We start from the raw sequence: 19,945 nt of genomic DNA, 5'->3' as shown, positions 1-19,945 counted from the left end.
CCCACTCCTCTAGGCCATCACAGAGCACCCAGTTTGAGCTTTGCAGGGACTCTTACTTCACTTACATACATAGTCTTGGACTGTGCCTCAGGCCTCAGGGTTTTCATATTTTCAAAAGTAAATATCAAGACGTTTTTTCTATTGTAGAGTATTAAATGATTATGTAGAACATTTAGAACACAGATGATGATAGCTTTTATTGTATTATTATTTAAAAATATTTATTCATTTATTTTGCTGCATTGGGTCTGTGTTGCTGCTTGGGCTTCCTCTAGTTGTGATGAGCAGGGGCTACTCTCTAGCTTTGGTGCACAGGCTTCTCATTGCAGTGACTTCTCTTGCTGTGGACCACGGGCTCTAGAGTGCAGGCTTTAGTAACGGTGGCTCACGGGGCTTAGCTGCGTCAAGGCGTGTGGGATCATAGCTCCTGGATCAGGGATCCAACCTGTGTCCCAAGCATTGGCTAGTGCTTTCTCAACCACTTGACCACCAGGAAAGTCCTGACAATAGCTTTTAAAAGAAAGCATTACTCCTGCCATTAAAACAAAACAAAACAAACAAACAACAAAAATACCTTGTTAATACTTTGGTGTGTTTCTATTGTCTTTTTGTTCAGAAAGGGGGGAAAAATCATAGGACAAGGAGTTGAACATGACTTGGCAACTGAACAAAATGACAATTGTAACCTCATTATAGAGGCTTTGAAAAGCATTTCTAGATAAAAAGGAAACAAAATGATACACTTTATTTCTTTGCAGAGGTAACCAGTGGTAACTTTCAAAGTAAGCCTTGCAGTCATGGATACATATATTTTGAAAACTGCAGCATCTGCTCTGATGCACAGCTAATGGGCTTCTGTCATAAGATGAAAAAGAAAGAAGAAGAAAAATGACAAAATTCTCAAAGTCACAGATATGAAGCTAGGCTCCATAAAATTCATCAGTGATATAGACCTGTGTTCTAAGAATGGAAAACAGATATTAGGAGTGACGTTTACATTGCAGAGTTAACTACAATCAACAAGGTTTTCCCAGGAATTTGTAAATTTATTGGTGCTTTGCTTTTTTTTGTAGCAGAAAGGTTAACAGGTAACCTTGTTTACAGGCAATTAAGCCTTAGATTGAAGAGAAATGTTAATGTCAGGAAAGCTATTATGTCTATTGCTAAGGATTGTATTATTTTTTACCAAAGAAAAAAGAGATTTTTCCATTTGTTTCTTTTAACAGCTTTTACTGTTTTCTGCTACATCAAAAGTCATACATATTCATTATAGAAAATTTTGAAAATATAGATGAGTAAAAGGAAGAAATTCAAAATTTTCACAATCCTGTCTGCTAGATAATGTCATTAAAAATTTGGGTGTGGGAATTCCCTGGCAGTCCAGTGGTTCGGACTCCGATCTCTCACTGCGGAGGCCCAGGTTCAGTCCCTGATCATGGAACTAAGATCCAACAAGCCACATGATACAGCCAAAAAAAAAAAAAATTGGATGCCTATCACATCCTATTACACTTTTGTTTTGTATGTTTTTTTTAAAAGTAAAAGTGGGTTCATTGTCTGTATTATTATGTGTTCTGCTTTACTCATCTGAGGATGCATATCTTTCCATGCCATTAAACACTCTTCTTTAATCTTAGTTTTAACGTTTGCCTAGTGTTCCATTTCATGGATTTAATATAGTTTATCCTATTGCTAGTCATTTCACTTATTTCCCAGTTTTTCATGATTATAAAAATGTCCTTGGATTTTTTTTTTTTTGCACATTTATGATTACCTCCTTGGAATTAATTTCTGGAAATTAAATTACTGGGTTAAAAGACATGGACGTTTTCAAATACTTTGATACATATTACCAAAGTTCCTCCAGAGAGGTTAGCACTCCCCTTAGAAAAGGAGAGTATCTGTTTCCCTGCCCTCTTAATTTTTTCTTAATCTTTATCAATTTGGCAAGTGGAAAATAACATCTCATTACTGTTTTAATTTGCATCTGATTACTAATTGGTCTGACCATTTATAGGTCTATAAAGGCCTTTTGGTTATTTTCATTTTTCCTTCTGTGACATTTCTTTTCATGTCCTTTGCCTATTTTTCTATTGGGACGTTTCCTGATTAGTTTATAAAAACCTATTAGCTACTGAGGATCTGGATATATCTAAATAAATTATGAAAAATATTTTTCCTAATTTGTCATTTGCCTTTTCTGTATGTGTCATAGAAATTTTTTGTTACATGACAAATCTATCTTATGATGTTCTGTTTAGGCTTTGGGGTGGAAAGGATGAGGTAAATTATATAACTTCCTCATTTTTCTACTAGCTCCTTTATAATTTTTTTTTAAAAATAACCCTTTAATCTATTTAGATTTATTTTTGGGTTTAATATGAGGATGCACTCTAAATTTTGTCTCCAAATGGCTAGTGTATTGTTCCTATGTGTTTATTTCCCCACTAATTTGAAATGTCACCTTTATTAAGTTTTAATTCTCCTATATATCCAGATCTACTTCTGGACTCTATTTTCTCCAAGGATTTGTCTGTCTATGTCTATGCTGGTATAACACTGATTTCATTGGTATAGATCTATAATAAGTTTTAATATCTGTTAAGATATTAAGGCTTCTTTAAAAAAATTTAAATGAAACTTCTGGCTCTTACAGCATTTTTTAAAATAAACATAGAAATTATGTTTGCTAACATATGCATATTAAAATTCCTTTTAGGATTTTTATTATAAACATATTAAATTTTAAATTTGTATATAATCTGACATTTTGCAAAAATTTTGTTTAAAATATTTTAAATGGGCACTTTGCAGCTCTGTGTTTATCCAACTCTGCAGCAATTTTATGTCACTTGGTGAAGTCTGAGATGACTCCTTTCCCACTGAGAGGTGGCCACGCTAATAAGCATGCTTTAGGATCTGTTACTAGAAATGACTCATATGCTGAATATAAATGGAATTAAGTATATGTATGCATGTGTGTGTGTGCCTAATTCACATTATAAAAACTCTCCTCTCTCATGCTGTATGAGGGGAGATTCTGCTATTGCAGACCCAGAAACCAAGGCACCATTTTGGTACCCGCATGGATCACACGGTATGGCAGAGACTGGATGGTGGTCAGAATCAGGGGTTTCCACGTAGCAGCTTTCCTTTGGCCTCTAATTCTGTGCCTTACAGAAAGAGGAGAGGTCCCAGCCACTCACCCTGTGCACACACACACATTTCATTGATGCTACAACCAAGGCTAGAGAGGAGACTGACTTGAACCTGAGATTAAAATTCATTCTCCAGGCTTAACCCTGTATCCTCTTCCATGTGCATGCATGCTAAGGTGCTTCAGTCGTATCTGACTCTTTGCCACCCTGTGGACTGTGACCCCACTAGGCTCCTCTGTCCATGGGATTCTCTAGCCAAGAATACTGGAGTGAGTTACCATGCCCTCCTCCAGGGGATCTTCCTGACCCAGGGATCAAAGTCCTGTCTCTTATGTCTTGTGTATTGGCAGGCGGATTCTTTACCACTAGCGCTACAAATACCACCAATTTTTTTCTTTTGAAGACTGGGATGTATTCCAGTGCTTCCTTTTGCATTGCCCTTTAAACCAGGACCATTTCAGGATGAGCAGTTTTTTTTTTAGATAAAGCTTTTTTTTTTTTTTTAAGTCTTTGGTTTGTAGATCGGCTGTAAAAGACATTGCATGGGAGGCATGCCGTATTATTGCTTTGTATACTCCATTGTGTGAACACAGCCGAATGTCTACGTTTATAGGGAGAGGGGAAAAATGAGGATGGAGTCTTGCAAAGGCCATCAGAACACTGGACCTCCAAAATTCACCTTATACTTGAAACATTAACTCGCATTCATGTCCTCAGTTTCAGATTTACTTGTGGACTACCTGGACTACTGATGACATGCAGTAGAAGTCGGCACTCTTAGCCTTTATTATGGCCTTTGCCATTATGTTTCAGTAATTCTAAGTCATATGACTTGGGACAGTTCAGAATTCTGGACACTAGAATGAGTCCCTGAAACTTGACCATATACTATAAAATGCTATCTCTAACAATTTTATGTGTGTGAACTCAAGTTTACCTCTTTTTCGAGCAAATTGAACCTGGAAGAAAATTATCTTCTTGTATGATGTAAGTTGGTGGAGTATCTGACATTAAGAGGTGGGGCGCTTTGTTGTGTAAGTTGCCTTTATTTTTCTTGGAAATCACAACAGTTAGCTTTTGGCTTCCTTGAAGTCATTTTAATATTAATACTGGTGTGTTTTTTTCCTACACATTACATCAGAGGAGGCTGCCTTGCAGCTTTATTTCCCAGGAGCTCTGAAAGTAGAGGGAGAAGGGAGGTAATCTCTTCAATGTTAATAAACTTTTACATTTAATGAGGAAGTGGCCCATAGAGATGGCACGCTCCGAGAAGATGCCTACCCTACAGAGCAAATCTCTGGTGCCCTGAGAACTGCCAGGGAGGCACATGGCTCCCAGACAGGATTACATTTTAGGATTAAAAAAAAAAAAAGAGGTTTCTGTTTTTTAGTAGACTTGATCATTTTTCAGAGGTTGGTCTTAGCCTTCTTGTGTTGAGCTTCTATTGGGTTGGCCAAAAAGTTTGTTTGGGTTTTTCTACAATACCTTTCAGAGAAATCTGAACAAACGTTTTGGCCAACCCAGTACTTGTGGATTAAGACCTATAACAATATGACCTCCTGCTGATGCCTTCCTGACTCTTCCAGGCAGAAAAGCACCCGGCCCGGATGTATCTCCTTAGCATCGTGTTCACTCCTCCGATAGGATGATGACCCTAATCATTGTTTCATTTGTCTATTCCTTCCAAGGGACAGGGCAGGGTCATTGTCACATTCAACTTCTTCTCAAATCCTTGGAATCTGGAACAATGCCTGGAACAAACACGTAATTTTGCAATCAGTATGTTCTGGTTGTATGTACTGAAGAAAGAACTTAACTCCTAGATCTTTCTCTTTCTAAAGAAGGACTGTCCTTTGCTTTCCAGTCATGTCATCAAGTCCCACTGTTGGATCTTCCAGCACATCCTCCATCCTCCCGTTTTCCTCTTCAGTTTTTCCTGCTGTCAAACAGAAGAGTGCCTTTGCCCCTGTCATCAGGCCCCAAGGCTCCCCTTCGCCTGCCTGCTCCAGTGGCAATGGAAACGGATTCAGAGGTAAGCAAGCTGTAGCACCTTGGGAGTCAGCGTGGTTCATGTGCCACAGAGTGCACAAAGTGAGAGCAAACAGCCCTGTAGCCTTCTGTGTCTCTAGCCATTTCCCTACAAGGAGCTGCTTTAGTGTTTTCATCGTGGGACCAGCATGTCTTGTAGAACTGGGCTAGTTCTCTATCGTAGGGCAAGATCGGGGAATAACAGAGGAGTCAGACAACTCTGCAAGGACACAGAATAGGTAGGGTGGTGGCTCAGACAGTAAAGAATTCACCTGCAGTGTGGGAGACATGGATTCAGTCCCTGCGTTGGGAAAATCCCCTGGAAGAGGGCATGGCAACCCACTCCAGTAGTCTTGCCTGGAAAATCCCCAGGGACAGAGAAGCTTAGTGGGCTACAGTCCACAGGGTTGCAAAGAGTCAGACATGACTGAGCAACTAAGAACAGAGCCATGTGGACCCTCCAGGAGTGTCTGGACTCTCCAGATGTTGCCTTTTTTTTTTTTTTTTAAAGCTCTACTGGGTCATCATTGCTGTGCAAACTTTTCTCTAGTTGCAGCAAGTGAGGGCTGCTCTCTAGTTGTGGTGTGAGGGCTTTTCTTGTTGCTGAGCACAAGCTCTAGAGCACTGGCTTCAGTAGTTGTGGCTCCCAGTTTCTGGAGCACAGGCTCAGTAGTTGTGGTGCATGGGCTTAGTTCCTCCACAGTCAGTACATGGGATCTTCCTGGATCAGGGATCAAACCTGTGTCTGCTGCATTGGCAAGTGCATTCTTCACCACTGAGCTGCCAGGGAAGCCCTCCAGACCTCCAGACCATGGTCCACAAGACCATGTCACTATTTCCCTTAAGGTACCTGACCACCACAGCAGGTGCCACATGAATCGGCTTGCCACCCACACTGCATTCCCAGTCCCATGGACAAGATCCATCAGAAGCAACCAGCGAGTTCTGAGAATTCTGGTTTCATGCTGGTGAAATTGATAGCAGGTGCCCGATCAGGGGTGGGGTAGAAAAGAAAGGAAGAAAGATATACTGTGTCTAAGAACAAGCATTAATATCACCCATCAGACCTGTTCTTCAGTGATGTCCTAAAATATAATATGACATGATGTAGCACACATATGATGAGCACATGAGAATTTAATCACCTCACTGTGAATGGGAGCAGCTGATGGCATGAGAGCAAATTGGAAACTGCTGAGCGCTGGGGGAGCCTGACGCCCCACATTATTTTTAGGCTGCTCCTTGCGTCTTGACATGCAAAACATTCACGACAGGTGGTGTTGGATAAAACCAAAAAGGGCAGAAGTTTGGGTCACCCTTCGTGGATCAAAGCCTCTGAGGTCAGCACAGCCTCGATGGACTGTGTTGACCTTGGAACTGCCTCTGCCTGGTGGCTTTATGATTGCACGGGGGATCCTGAGCCTTGTGTGTGGGCTACTTGTGGGGGGATACTTGTGAGGGTGTCTTCGCTAGCTGGCGCTGAGCACGGCTCTGGGAGGTATGGCCTGTTCCTGCCACGTCTCTACCATTTGAGTGATGGTGCCTCCTCGAAGTCAAGTGACTTGACAGACAAACTGTGAAATAAGATTTGAAAATCCAGCCCTCAGAAGAGCCCCTGAAAATTCTTTTGCTTCTAATGAGACAAAGCAGCTGGGTCTACATGCCACCCAGCATGGGAATAGTTGGAAACATCTGTATATTTGAAGGGAAAAAAAAAATATATATATATATTTTGCTTTTCATCCAGATGTCAGATTCAGTGAGAAGCAGGCTGAGCCTGTAGCTAAGCATCTCTACTGCCCTGTCTCTCATCAAGGGCCAGTGGTTTCTAGCTTAGCATGAGGGGACATGCCCAGAACTTTCCCCATGATGGCCTTACCTCCAGACTGGAATAGGAGAACAGTTGCTGAATTTTAAAAAATTTATTTATTTATTTATTTTTCTTTTTTAATATAAATTTATTTATTTTAATTGGAGGCTAATTACTGTACAATATTGTATTGGTTTTGCCATACATCAACATGCATCTGCCACGGGTGTACACGTGTTCCCCATCCTGAACCTCCTCCCACCTCCCTCCCCATTTATTTTTAATTGAAGGATAATCGCTTTACAATATTATGTTGGTTTCTGCCATACATGAACATGAATCAGCCATAGCTCTACATATGTCCCCTCCTACCTGCCCCTCTAAGTTGTCACAGAGCTCCAGTTTGAGTTCCCTGAGTCATACAGCAAATTCCCACTGGCTATCTATCTTATATATGGTAGTATATATATTTCCATATTTTGTATTGGAGTACAGGGGATGACTCAGTGGTAAAGAATCTGCCTGCCAATGCAAGAGTTGTGGGTTCGATCCCTGGGTAGGGAAGATCCTCTGAAGTGGGGCATGGCAACCCACTCCAGTATTCTTGCCTGGGAAATCACATGGACAGAGAAGCCTGGCAGACTACAGTCCATGGGGTCGCAAAGAGTCAGATGGGACTTAGCAACTAAACAACAACATAGCTGATTAACAGTTTTAGGTGAACAGCAAAGGAACTCAGCCATACATATACATGTATCCATTCTCCCCCAAACTCCCCTCCCATCCAGGCTGCCACATTACATTGAGCAGAGTTCCCTGTGCTATACAGTAGGTCCCTGTTGGTTATCCGTTTTAAGTATAACAATTGCTGAGTTTTTGCCACATCTTCTCCTTCCCCACCACCTCTTCAGCAGTGATGTCTCTGCTTTCCAAGTCTTATGGTTTTAGTCATGTCCCTTAAGTCTGGTGGGGGCCACACAGGTCTCATCAGGGAAATGCAGAGTGAGAGGCCCAAGAAGGGCTAAGGGTGAGTGCAAGTGTCAGAGGAGGAAAGGGAGGGTACAGCTTTTCCCTCCTTCCAGGCAACTCTTGCCAGTATTTTCAGCTTCACTTGGAGGAAGAAAAGTATAACTTGACTGCCACCTGCCACCCCTCTCTCATGCAGGGACTGAGTTGGGGAGCAGAGCTAGTTGACTCAGATTTTTTGGGTCTTTGGTATCCAGGGTGACCCACCTAGGAGTCCTACCTGGCTCTTGGCCCTCAGAGAGGCCAGGACAAATATTTTACTGGCTGCCATGGCCTGGAATCCCCACTGTGCTGGTGGCTGCATGCCCAAGGCCCTCTGTGGTCCACTGGTCAGAATGGAGTTGTGTGACTCTATGGACCGTAGCCTATCAGGCTTCTCTGTCCATGGGGTTCTCCAGGCAAGAAAACTGGAGTGGGTCGCCCTTCCCTCCTCCAGGTTGGAGTCTTAAAACTCCCTCCAAATTCCCTTGGTGATTTGAACCTTAAGATGGAGGAGGAGGATGGGGAGGGGCTGGAGAAGGAAAAGGTGGAAGAGAAGGAGAAAAGAACAAAAAGGACACTTAAATTAGGAATTGGAGACTAAAAAACTTAGAGTTATGAAAATATAAAGTTGTGCATGGAGAAATAATTCTTCGGAGAACCTCAAAGACTACCCACGGTGGGAAGAATGCTGGAACAATGGGACATGACATTAATCAGAGTTCCCTGTGCTACACAGTATGTCCTTGTATATGAACTTGACTTCATCAGATGTTGCTGGAATTGGAGCTCAGCCTCCCTCATGCTGGGGCATCTATACTAGTCACTGTCATCCAAGAACCTTGGGTTCCTAGACTGTTAAACAGGAGAACTGATTGCTCTCTCTCAAGGTTGTTGAGAAGTTATGTGTGTGAAGAACCAGGAAAAGCAAAGGACGTGCCTGGCAGAGAGAGGCTGGGGCTGACAAAGGATGCCTTCCAGAAGCTTTCACTCCTGTTCTTCCTCATTTGGACCAGGTGACCAGCAGCTCAAGGTCCAGCAACACCAGGTGTCCCGTTGGTGCAGAGACAGAGAGAGCCGAGCTGACCTTGAATGTGCTGCCCACAGCCACTGAATGAAGGGATCCTGGAGTGGTGGTGGCTGAATGGCAGGATGCTCCATCTCTTGAGGGACAGACAGTGGGAGAGTGAAAAGATGGTCTGAGGTGGAGCCTGAAAATCACAGGCTGGGAGGGAGGTTCTTCTCTTCTCCTGCTGTAAGGTGAGGTGGTCTCAGTTGCCCGCAGGAAGATTGCACAGCCAACACTCTCCAAGACTCGTGGACCGTGCCTGGACCCCACATGTAAGATGCTGGACCGAGCACTTGACACGAATTATCTTGTTCCAGCATCCTGTGAGCCAAAGGCAAAGGTCATCCAGTTATCACCATGTCTAGTTAAGGAGCTCATCCAGGACCACACAGCCAGTGACTGAAGAACTTGAACTCAGACATTTTGACCCCAGAGCCTGAGTTCTGGCAGCCCTTAGTCTCTCTGGGGACAGAAATATTATAGTAGTTCCTCTGTTCAGCATTCATCCGTACCTACTTTCTACCTGAACCGAAGAGTAACTGTTACAATTCCCATAAAATGCCAAAGGTAAAAAGAAATTGGACAACGTGCAGTTACGCATTTTCCCAATTAACTTTTGCTTTGTGTCTGTTGGTGACAGTTTCTTTTTTTAAAAAACTTTTTATTTTGCATTGGGGTGTAGCCAATTAACAATGTTGTGATACTTTCAGGCGAACATCAAAGGGCCTCGGCCATACATATACAGGTGTCTGTTTCCCCGCAAGCTCCCCTCCCATCCAGGCTGCCACATGACATTGAGCAGAGTTCTCTGTGCTGTACAATAGGCCCTTATTGGTTATCCATTTTAAATATAGCGGTGTGGTGGACATGTACACACTGGCAACGGTTTCTACAAGCAAGAAGTCAGGGTCACCACGGAGCAGAGTCTCGCCCACCCAAGTGCCCAACGTGACACCAGGAAGAAGCAAAATCCGTGAAATATGTTTTTCTCCAGACATGCAGTGGATCTTCTTCTCAGAGAGGCTCTGCCCTTTTAATAAGCCCTTTAGATAACTCTCTTGAGGATGCAGGAAAAGGAAGGGGCTGATGAGGCTGAAGTGTAATAGACAAGTTAAAGTTGAAAACGTGAGCCCCGGACCTACTGCCGGGGAGCTCAATGTGCCCTATTCATTTCCCTCACCTTCCACCTCATTTATCAGGCATTCACAGTTGATGAGTATAGATTGTCAAGATAATATTATGCGCTATGTGCCAGATTCATTTTCCAGCTCCCTCCAGGAGGAAAAAAAAAAATAGAATAATAAAAAAAACCAAAACCCTCCTACACTCTGGGATAATTACCAGAGTTCCTATATCTCCAAATCATTGGGGAGTGTCCAGAATTGAACTGCCTTTATTGAAAAGTTACATCGATTCAATATATAGTAATACAGGCAAAAATAATTAAGGCTTTGCTAGCTGTGTAAGACCTTAATCCGGATCTCACAAACATTCAATAAAGGCTGTATGGGCAGGGAAATAGACGGCTGACAATCTTGTCTGAGAAGACGAGCTGGCATAGAGAGAAGGGGTAGAGATAGAGGGAGGAGGAGCAAGGAGGGGAGGAGGTAGGAAAGAAGAAGGAAGGAAGGAAGTGGGTGGAGAGAGATGTTGGAAGAAGCAGGAAGAAATTTGGCCATTTGCTTATAAGCCTAGTGAGCACCATTTGGCCAAACACTTCTGTGATGTTTGATAAGCCCTCTAGATGAGGCTTTGACAATAAACCTCAAAGGATCAAATTCTAGATACAGTGTGACATTTGGACACAAGGAAACTACTCTGCCAGGTTCTAAGAATGTGCAAGTTTGGTAGGTTCACCCCCTGAAAGCCAAGGCCAGAGGGATGCATTTTTTTTTTTTTTTTGGGTTGCATTTTGGTGTGTGATTTTTCTACATTGTGCTGACGCTGCTTTACTTCTCATATCAAGGGGACACCTTGAACCTGATACCACCCAGGCAAGCCTTTTCCACTTGACCAGACGGATACTGCACTAGGGACTAGGATGGATAGATGGACTAGGGCCCTGGACTTGGACTGGGGGTGAAGAGTAGAGATTGGGGTGACTCCTAAATTAGGGCTAAATTAAGTTAGCCCTTCTGTTCCAGTGAATCAGCATCCCTTAGTGAATGGCCATCACAGATATGAAAGTTGCTCAGTTGTGTGTCTGACTCTTTGCGACCCCATGGACTATACAGTCCATGGAATTCTCCAGGCCAGAGTACTGGAGTGGGTAGCCTTTCCCTTCTCCAGTGGATCTTTCCAACCCAGGAATAGAACCGGGGTCTCCTGCATTGCAGGCAGATTCTTTACCAACTGAACTATGAGGGAAGCCCAGATAGTGGTGCACCCCAAAGGAAGATGAACCAGTTAGAAAACTCATCAAATTTCAGCTCTGATTTATTATAAATGATGCCTTGTAAGTAACTCAATAGGCTTGGCACCTGGAATTTATTTTCCTCTTCCAGCTAAGTGATTTGAAACTGTGTAATCTAGAAATTATTTTAGTCTAATAATGAAAACTATTTTACACATATATCCATATTACAATTTAGTACATGTTTATATGTCAATTATACAACCCATTAATATGAAATGCAACATGATTCTTAGCCTCTGAAGCAAAATTTCAGCAAGCTTTGTGTTAGGTTCAGTGATTCAGTAAGGCAGCAAGCTTTATGTTACATTCAGTGATTAAGGCTTCAGTGCCTCTCACGCATTGTCTGCTAAACCAGTGCGGTACTCAGGCACTTCACTTGTGTCCCTGACTCTTTGTGACCTCTTGGACCACAGCCCACCAGGCAAGAATACTGGAGTGGGTTGCCATTTACTTCTCCAGGGGCTCTTCTTGACCCAGGGATCGAACTGAGTCTCTTGCATCTCCTGCATTGGCAGGCAGGTTCTTTACCACTGCACCACCTGGGACCTGAGGACAGTGGGTTCCCATATCAGCTGAAGGTACCATCACCCTGGATTGTTCGAGACTGTCCATCCCATCCCCTACCCCTCTCTCTGGGTTCTAGACTTTAATGTAAAGAGTCTCTAAGCCTCATGCTTGTGTCCACTCTTTCCTTACAGCCATGACTGGACTTGTCGTGCCCCCGATGTAAAGAAGAGGAAGAACAGCTTTCTTATAGCACAAAACTACTTACTCTGATGGACCGATAACAAAGAAAGTGCTAGGAGCTCTCTGGGGAGAGCTGTGCCCCCGGGTGAACATGATGGACTGATCTGGCTTTGCAAGGAGCCACCTCTTAACCTGGTCTCCTGTTTCTCATGTAGCGCTGATGGTAGCTACACAAACTGACCCTCTTGGGAACAAGGACAAAAGATGTCATTGACGTAGTCAGTGCTAAGAGCAGAAATGCAATTCTTTGTTACGAACATTATGAGAACCACCTTCCTATGTTTGTAAAATATTTAAGAAAAAAAATTGGCAAACAATTCATGCTTAATATTTTGGATACTATTTGTTTTTCTTTGTAGGAAAAAAAAAAAGTTGAAAGTTTCTATTTTCTATGAAGCCTTTCAGATACCAATTTAGTTTATGCAGAAAAAAAAAAATTGAACAAAACAGGGTACCAGCATGAAAGACTTTGTTAAAACGAAACCTGAATCGAATGATGAAATGTGCTTGTATGTGTGTTTGCTTATAGTTTAATCTCCTTAAAAAACAAACAAACAAACAAAAAAAAAAAAAGGGAAAAATTTTTAAATGTTTTACAATTATTTAAATAAATAAATGTGTAACTTATTGTAAGTAGAGGTAGAAATTCAGACCTTTTTGGAAGAGAGAGGAATTTCTCTTCCTGATGTAAAATGGAAGTGATGCAAACAGGTAGTAACAAGTTTAAAAGGTGTGTGATTATTACTGCAGTTACTTACTAGACTCTTATCCCCTGCCCTGCATCCCCCTCTTTTTCCATCATTTTATTGACCCACATATTAGTACCTACATAAGGTACTAATATGTACCTTATGTAGAACAACCCGGTGCAGAGACAAAGATGCACGTCCTTGCACTTACACAAATACTCAAACCCGTCCATCCATTCCCAGCTCCGTCCGCTTTCTAATAGCCTCCATGTCCCTTTTGGTATTCACTCTTTGTGAATATATAATTTTTAAGAATTCACATTAGCTCCCGATGTTCTCCCCTGAGAAGTGCAGAGAATTCCCCTGTCTCAGTGCACCCCTGGCCTTGCGACCCCCAGGAAAAGGCAGGGCTCACTTTAAAGACAGCCAAAGTCACGTGACTTCCCCAACCAACTGGCCCCTGTGGAATCTTCCTGTTCAGAGCCCCACGTTCCCTCCTCTTTGGTGGCCTGCTTCAGCATAGAGATGTAAGCCCCGTAGAACTTCAGAAGCAGGTTTGAAGAAGTTGACTTTGTCTCTCAGACTCCTCCTTATCAATATTAGGATGTCCACATCTTTCCTTATCACTGCAGATTTCCCCTTTCATGGCATTAAACTCACCTGAAAAAAACTCTGTATCCTGCTTGACACAGTTTCCAGGCAAGAATGTGATAGGATGAGGAAGAGGCAGGTTATAAGCCCTCTTTCCTCTGATATTTGAAGAAATGGAAACCTAGATTCTTAGCAAAGTCAGAGGGTAGGGGCAGCCGTGTTCCAAATAGCATATTTCCCTAGGCCTGTGACGGACTCTCATAAGTTCTGGGACTAGGTCTTAGCGGGAGAAATCTTGAAGGAGCTGCTAAGATGGGGCTAAGTCTTGAAAGTCTGTGTGGTCTTGGAGATATATCCAGATTTATCTCAATGGCCAATAAGGATGTCATTTTTTTCCAGGCCAGGGTTCTCCTTGTTGACTAAGTGATACCACAGTACAGGCTATACACAGACTTCAGTTTGGGGTATCAGGTTAGGATTCCAATTAGAAATTGATGCAACTCTCTTGGACAAACATCTTCAGTGCATTGAGCCAAGTTTAGATGACGTCATAAGTTCTCCCTCCCTTCCATTTGCCCACATCTATTCAACCCTCAATGGTCTTATCTGCCTTTATTCCAGAACTACCCAATATGATCCAAATATTATTTCTACGCACATGATAATCCAAGTTTGGAAACTTGGCATGCTTGTAATCCTGCTGACTGTCCCTCACAGTCAGGGCCTAAAGCACCAAAAAAACCCAAAAAAAACAAAACAGGGAAACACACAAGAGAACGTTCCTCAGTGAAAAATGTGATGGAAGAGGAAGAGTGTGGATGACACACACCACCCTCCAAAAGTGAAGGCAGAATGAAATCAAGCATGTTTAGACCTGGATTCCAGCCAATCCAACATAAGGAAATGTTTTTTTAAGTAGCATTGCTTTTAGAATCTGTGAATTTTGCTCTTGCATGAAGATGAGTGCAGTACTGTCTTCAAAATGATTGTAGAATTTCTCGGTAGCTTTACACCGAAAAATGTGTGTAACTAAATACCAGACATCTTTGACCATTCAGCTAGAACCTCAGCAGCGACAGATCTATTTAAGTGTACAAATGTGTGTAAGGATAATGTTTAGTGTACTAATAAATTAAAAACAAAGCTACTCTGTCCTCTTTAGTCATTGCTGTTAAATCATTCTGGTTCCAGGTTATTTTTGTGCCACTTGAAATAAGTATTTCTATAGGTAACTACAAATTCTATCCTATCTTTGTAAAAGGAGCTGTGTTAAGATTTTTCATTTAAAGGGACACTTTACTGCATTATTTATCTCTCTCTCTCTCTCTCTTTTTTTTTGTTACAGCATCGTATTCTTCCCCAGTTTTTCTTTGCACATTCCAATATGCATGGTTTAAAAACCATCCCCTTCTCTAACTTTTGTACAGTAAGGTCTCATTTTCAAACTGTATAGTTTCATTTGATCATTTCTGCTTTGTCAGTTATATACAGTATAAAGTTGCTATGCACAGAGCTTTTTGTAAAGACAGCTTTTTTGTTTACTGTTTTTAATGGTCTTACTTATGAAAGAATATCTTGTTTGTAAAATGAATATGTCTACTTCAGTTTTAAACTTTAAATTATCCTAACAAAAAATAAAATTTTTGTACTGTAAAAATAATTTGGAACTTGTCTCTCTCTTTTTTTTAAGTGGGAAAAAATCAAGTTTGGGGTTTATTCTTTCTTTGGGAGGGGGGCAGAATTTATACTTAAGTTTGGGGATTTTCTCATGGCTGCTAGTCCCTGAACTCTTGTTGGGAAATTTTACTACAGCTTTTGCTTACTTGGTAAGTGTTCTGTGGTGCTGACTTGGAGGAGAGAATACATATGACTCAAGTATTTTTCTGTATATATTTATGTATCCATCTAATCAAATCCCTTCATAAAAACCCAAATGATCCTACTTCCAATGTTGGACTTTGGTTATACAGAATTCTTAGGGTAGGTGAGTAGTCTATTTAGATTCGAAACTGCAAAACTGAACAAATGTTGTAGCTGATCCATCAGGTACAGGGTGAAGAACTGGAGGCTGGACAGAGACATGATGTTTAGTTTTGGATCACGGGAAGAGAGCAAGTCTCATGCCTCTAGGAGGAAATAATTCATGGAAAATAGCTTGTCTAAGAAGACAGAAGCACTAATAGAGCCCAGAGAAAACAGTGATCACAGAGAGGTAGAGTGGTCAGAGAAGTTCCCATGGTGGGGATAGAGCTGGATGGTCCTTCAAAGGATGGTAGAAATGTTGCAGAAGGGGTTGTCAGTGGGCACTGCAGAGGGGAAGGCTGTCAGGGACAAAGATGAGTAAAGGGAAATTGACATAGCACATTTAGGAGAATGGGATTCTGAATGTGGTTTTTCTGCCAAACTATTCACAAGCCTACTCATAATAGGATGGTTTGATTTCTTTCCACAAGGATTAGAGATCTGCAAACCATAGAAACTGTGTTCCTTGCATAAGTGAATAAGATGCTATTTTTTTTTGTTGTTTTTTAAAGATTCTTTTCAAATGCAGACCATTTATTAAGGTCTTTAATTGATTTGTTACAATAGTGCTTATGTTTTGGCTTTTGGCCATGAAGCACGTGGAGTCTTAGCTCCCTGATGCGGGATCTAACCCACAACCACTGCATTGGAAGGCAAAGCCTTAACCACTGGACCGCCAGGGAAGTCCCGGGTGAGATGCTGTTTCTAAGCACTATTCAAAGAAAGCGACTGTGCTTTTGCTTTTCTCCTCAAAGACTAGCTCTCTGCCTACACTGTGCTTGTGTGTGTGTGTGTGTGTGTGTGTGTATGCTCAGTTGCTCAGTTGTGTCCAAGTCTTTGTGATCCCATGGACTGCAGCCTACCAGGCTCCTTTGTCCATATAATTTCCCATGCAAGAATACTAAAGCAGGTTGCCATTTCCTTCTCCACGGGATCTTCCCTACCCAGGGATCAAACCTGCGTCTCTTATGTCTCCTGCATTGGCAGGCAGATTCTTCACCATTGTGCCTCTTTGCCAGGTGCCTTCTCAGCCCTCAGGTCATAGTTTAAGTAGCATCTCCTCAGGGAGTTCTTTGCTAATCTCTGACCATGGGTATTTCCCATCTAGTCTCTTTAGCTGGACTCTGTGTCTTGTTGTAATTTGTGGTCATTTGTGGGCCACTTTAGACTGAAGGCTCATAACAGAGCCCATATCTGTTTCAATCCTGGATGTGGAACATTCAGCCATGTCTGAGATGCCCAACAAATACCCAGCATTTGAGATGCCCAATGAATACTTGTTAAATCAGCAAATGAGAGACAGAATTCAGACCCCTAGAGGCGGTCCTGCTTTGGTGTGTGGGACAGGTGGCTGATGTGTCACAAATGATAGGAAACAGCATCACTTTGAGAATTCACTCCTTAGGGACTGTCAGTCAACTAATCCAAAAAAGTGATGAAATGTGTCTATAATATAAAGTGACTGGCTACTTAATAAGCATAGGAAACTCAAAATGAGAGGGAAGTGAGGAATGAGAGATCCCTTGCTTGTGTCCTGTTGAGTAAGTCATTTTGCCCCTTGGCCCTGGAACACTGTAGATTCTGCTGATGCTCAGATGTCATTTCAGAACTAGAATCAGGGCCTTTTAGAGGAACGTACATCTCATTCCTATTCCAGATAGTCCACTCGACTTGTTGACTGCACACATGAATCTCAAAGAGCTTATAGGTTCAGCATGGCTGAGGGCACTGAATGTGAGACGGGGATAAGATTTGAAACTTAAAGAACCAGGTGGGGATCAGGTTCCAAAAGAACTTCATCATATCAGAGAGTTTAGTCTTCATCCATAGGACTACAAGGTATGTAATGGAAAACTATTAAAAGAACTTGAGTCAAGGAATTGACATGATCCACTTGATGCTGTAGAAAATCATCATAACTGCAATGTAGATGATGGATTGGAGCAAGTGGATGGTTGGAGGCAAGGAGACCAATTAAGCAAGGGATAAAAGACAGCTGACAAGGACCAGTGTGCTGGACCATCACTGTGACTTGTATCCTTTTGGTTGGTCAGTGTCTGTGCCATGAGCGACTGAGTGAAAATTGCTCAGTTGTGTTGACTCTTTGCGACCCCATGGACTATACAGTCCATGGAGTACTCCAGGCCAGAATACTAGAGTGGGTAGCCGTTCCCTTCTCCAGAGGATCTTCCCAACCCAGGGATCGAACACAAGTCTCCCACATTGCAGGCAGATTCTTTACCAGCTGAGCCACCAGCGAAGCCCTTGTAGCTTCTGTCTGTGCCATGCCAATTAATAAATGTTTTAAAATTACCCTTGCAACCTAGGAGAATATGGCAATAATCCAGATGAGAGTGAGTCATACTTGAACTAACGCTTGGCAATAGAGATGGAAAGTAGTGGAGAGATTTGAAAGAAAGCTTTGCAGTTTGATATGACTTAATGATTGATTCGATGCGAGAATGAGGGGACTAGGGTGACTAGGATAACTCCCAATTTGCTAGTTAGACTACTGAGTTTTGTGATAACATTAGCTGAAGTAGGGAAAAAGAAACATATTGCACAGAACGGAAAGATATGATTTTAAGTTTGGGCACATCTGTTACAGTTTCACCTTTTCTTTCTTGGTTAGCTGAAGATTGCTTTCTACAGTTTATTTGGGAAGGACTTGAAAGAATTATACTAATTGGTTTATGCATGTCCAAAAAACAAATGGTTGCTCTGTTTTTATTTGACTAGCTGTTTGTACTCAGTCGCTCAGTCATGTTCAACTCTTTGTGACCCCATGGACTGCAGAACACCAGGCTTCCCTGTCCATGGGGATTCTCCAGGCAAGAATACTGGAGTGGGTTGCTGTGCCCTCCTCCGGGGAATCTTCCCAACCCAGGGATTGAACCCAGGTCTCCCACACTGCAGGTGGATTTTTTACCATCTGAGCCAGACTGGCTGTTTCAGTTCAGTTCAGTTCAGTCACTCAGTCGTGTCCGACTCTTTGCGACCCCATGAATTGCAGCACACCAGGCCTCCCTGTCCATCACCAACTCCCGGAGTTCACTCCAACTCACCTCCATTGAGTCGGTGATGCCATCCAGCCATCTCATCTTCTGTCATCCCCTTTTCCTCCTGTCCCCCATCCCTCCCAGCATCAGAGTCTTTTCCAATGAGTCAACTCTTTGCATGAGGTGACCAAAGTACTGGAGTTTCAGCTTTAGCATCATTCCTTCCAAAGAACACCCAGGGCTGATCTCCTTTAGAATGGCTGTTTAGTTAGGTATAAAAATTTCCTGAGTTAAATTCTCTTTCTTTGAGGACTTCATATGAGTTTATAAAAAGTGTCTTCTACTGTTGAATGTCTCTGTGATGATATCTGAAGCATGGCTCCTTTACTCATTCTCTCTCTTTTTTTTTTTATTGCCCAGGGCAATCCCATAATTTGTTTTCCAAGTCAGGACACTTTTGAGAGTCAAAGGGGCACAATAATTATGCCTGGAAAAGAGAAGTAGACTGGCACGTGATCCCTCTACTTATAAATTATTTGGCATTTTTGCCTGCCTGCCCAAAGGAGTCTTTCTAAAAGGTTCACGGGGTCGGAAGGAGTTGGACGTGACTGAGCGACTGAACTGAACATAATCATGACAAGAGGTAAAGAGTATGCCTAAAAATAATAATAATGTTAATTACATTGCTTTAATAAAAACATAATAAAAATGCTAAAAAAAATAAAAGGTACTGAAGTCTAGTACCTTTACTGGGATATGTCTTGCTATTGATTGTTCTGTGTAATTCATTTTCTCCTGGGATGTAGCATTCCCTCTCAACGTGTAGACTGAAATGTTCTTTTATTTCTGGAAGCTTTCCTTTAATTAGAACATTGGATATATTCTCTGTTCCTTCATTAGGGCTATTGTTGCTAGAGACGCCAATTATGTATATGCTAGACCTCAGTGTCTCTCATTCATTTCTAGCCCATTCTCTCCAGCCTCTCTTGACACTTAGAGCATATATGTGCTTGCTTTTCTCACTCTTGTCCTCTGTATTCCTTCTCATGTGGCCTTAATTTCTCAGATGATTTTATTTTTCTCTTTAATATAATTTTCATAAACTATGCCAGCTTATATCTTTGCTTTGTATTGTGTTACTTATTTTTTTTTTGAGCAGTTGCATCTCTGTTTTGAGCTATTGTTTTATATAGAAATTATTTTATTATTATTATTATGACAGAGAACTTGATCAGAAATACCATCTGCTCTATGAAAATTGATTTTTCAGGTAAGTGTCTTTACCTATCAGTTTTTACTCTTTTATCCCCCTCATGGTCTATGTGTAAATCATATTTAGATACCTGAGAATACTCATCTTTGATTGAGGTGAGTTTTTCCTGGATCAGCTATTTGCCAGAAGTTTGAGAGC

General features: G+C 41.8%; 1 protein-coding gene across 3 annotated transcripts in view; it reads left to right on the top strand.

Annotated features, from left to right (window-relative positions):
* EBF2 (EBF transcription factor 2) overlaps positions 1-19,105 on the top strand; it is a 224,882-nt gene extending 205,777 nt beyond the window's left edge. Inside the window, exons 10-11 of one of the 3 annotated variants that reach the window (XM_086416508.1) lie at positions 5,023-5,190; positions 18,955-19,105. In XM_086416508.1, the coding sequence (XP_086272634.1) occupies positions 5,023-5,190; positions 18,955-18,995 (209 nt within the window). In that variant the 3' untranslated portion in view covers positions 18,996-19,105. Of the gene's footprint in view, positions 1-5,022; positions 5,191-12,184; positions 15,174-18,954 lie in introns of those variants that run through there. The other 2 variants (XM_086416507.1, XM_086416506.1) reach the window with 2 other exon arrangements.
* Positions 19,106-19,945: the final 840 nt, after the last annotated feature.

This window comes from Bos grunniens, chromosome 8 (genome assembly GCF_055505025.1).
Source record: "Bos grunniens cultivar Pamir isolate PY7600 chromosome 8, Bosgru_T2T1.0, whole genome shotgun sequence".
Taxonomy (NCBI): Eukaryota; Metazoa; Chordata; class Mammalia; order Artiodactyla; family Bovidae; genus Bos; species Bos grunniens.
The sequence above is the reverse complement of the archived record's forward strand: the minus strand, read 5'-3'. Positions and strand labels throughout refer to the sequence as shown.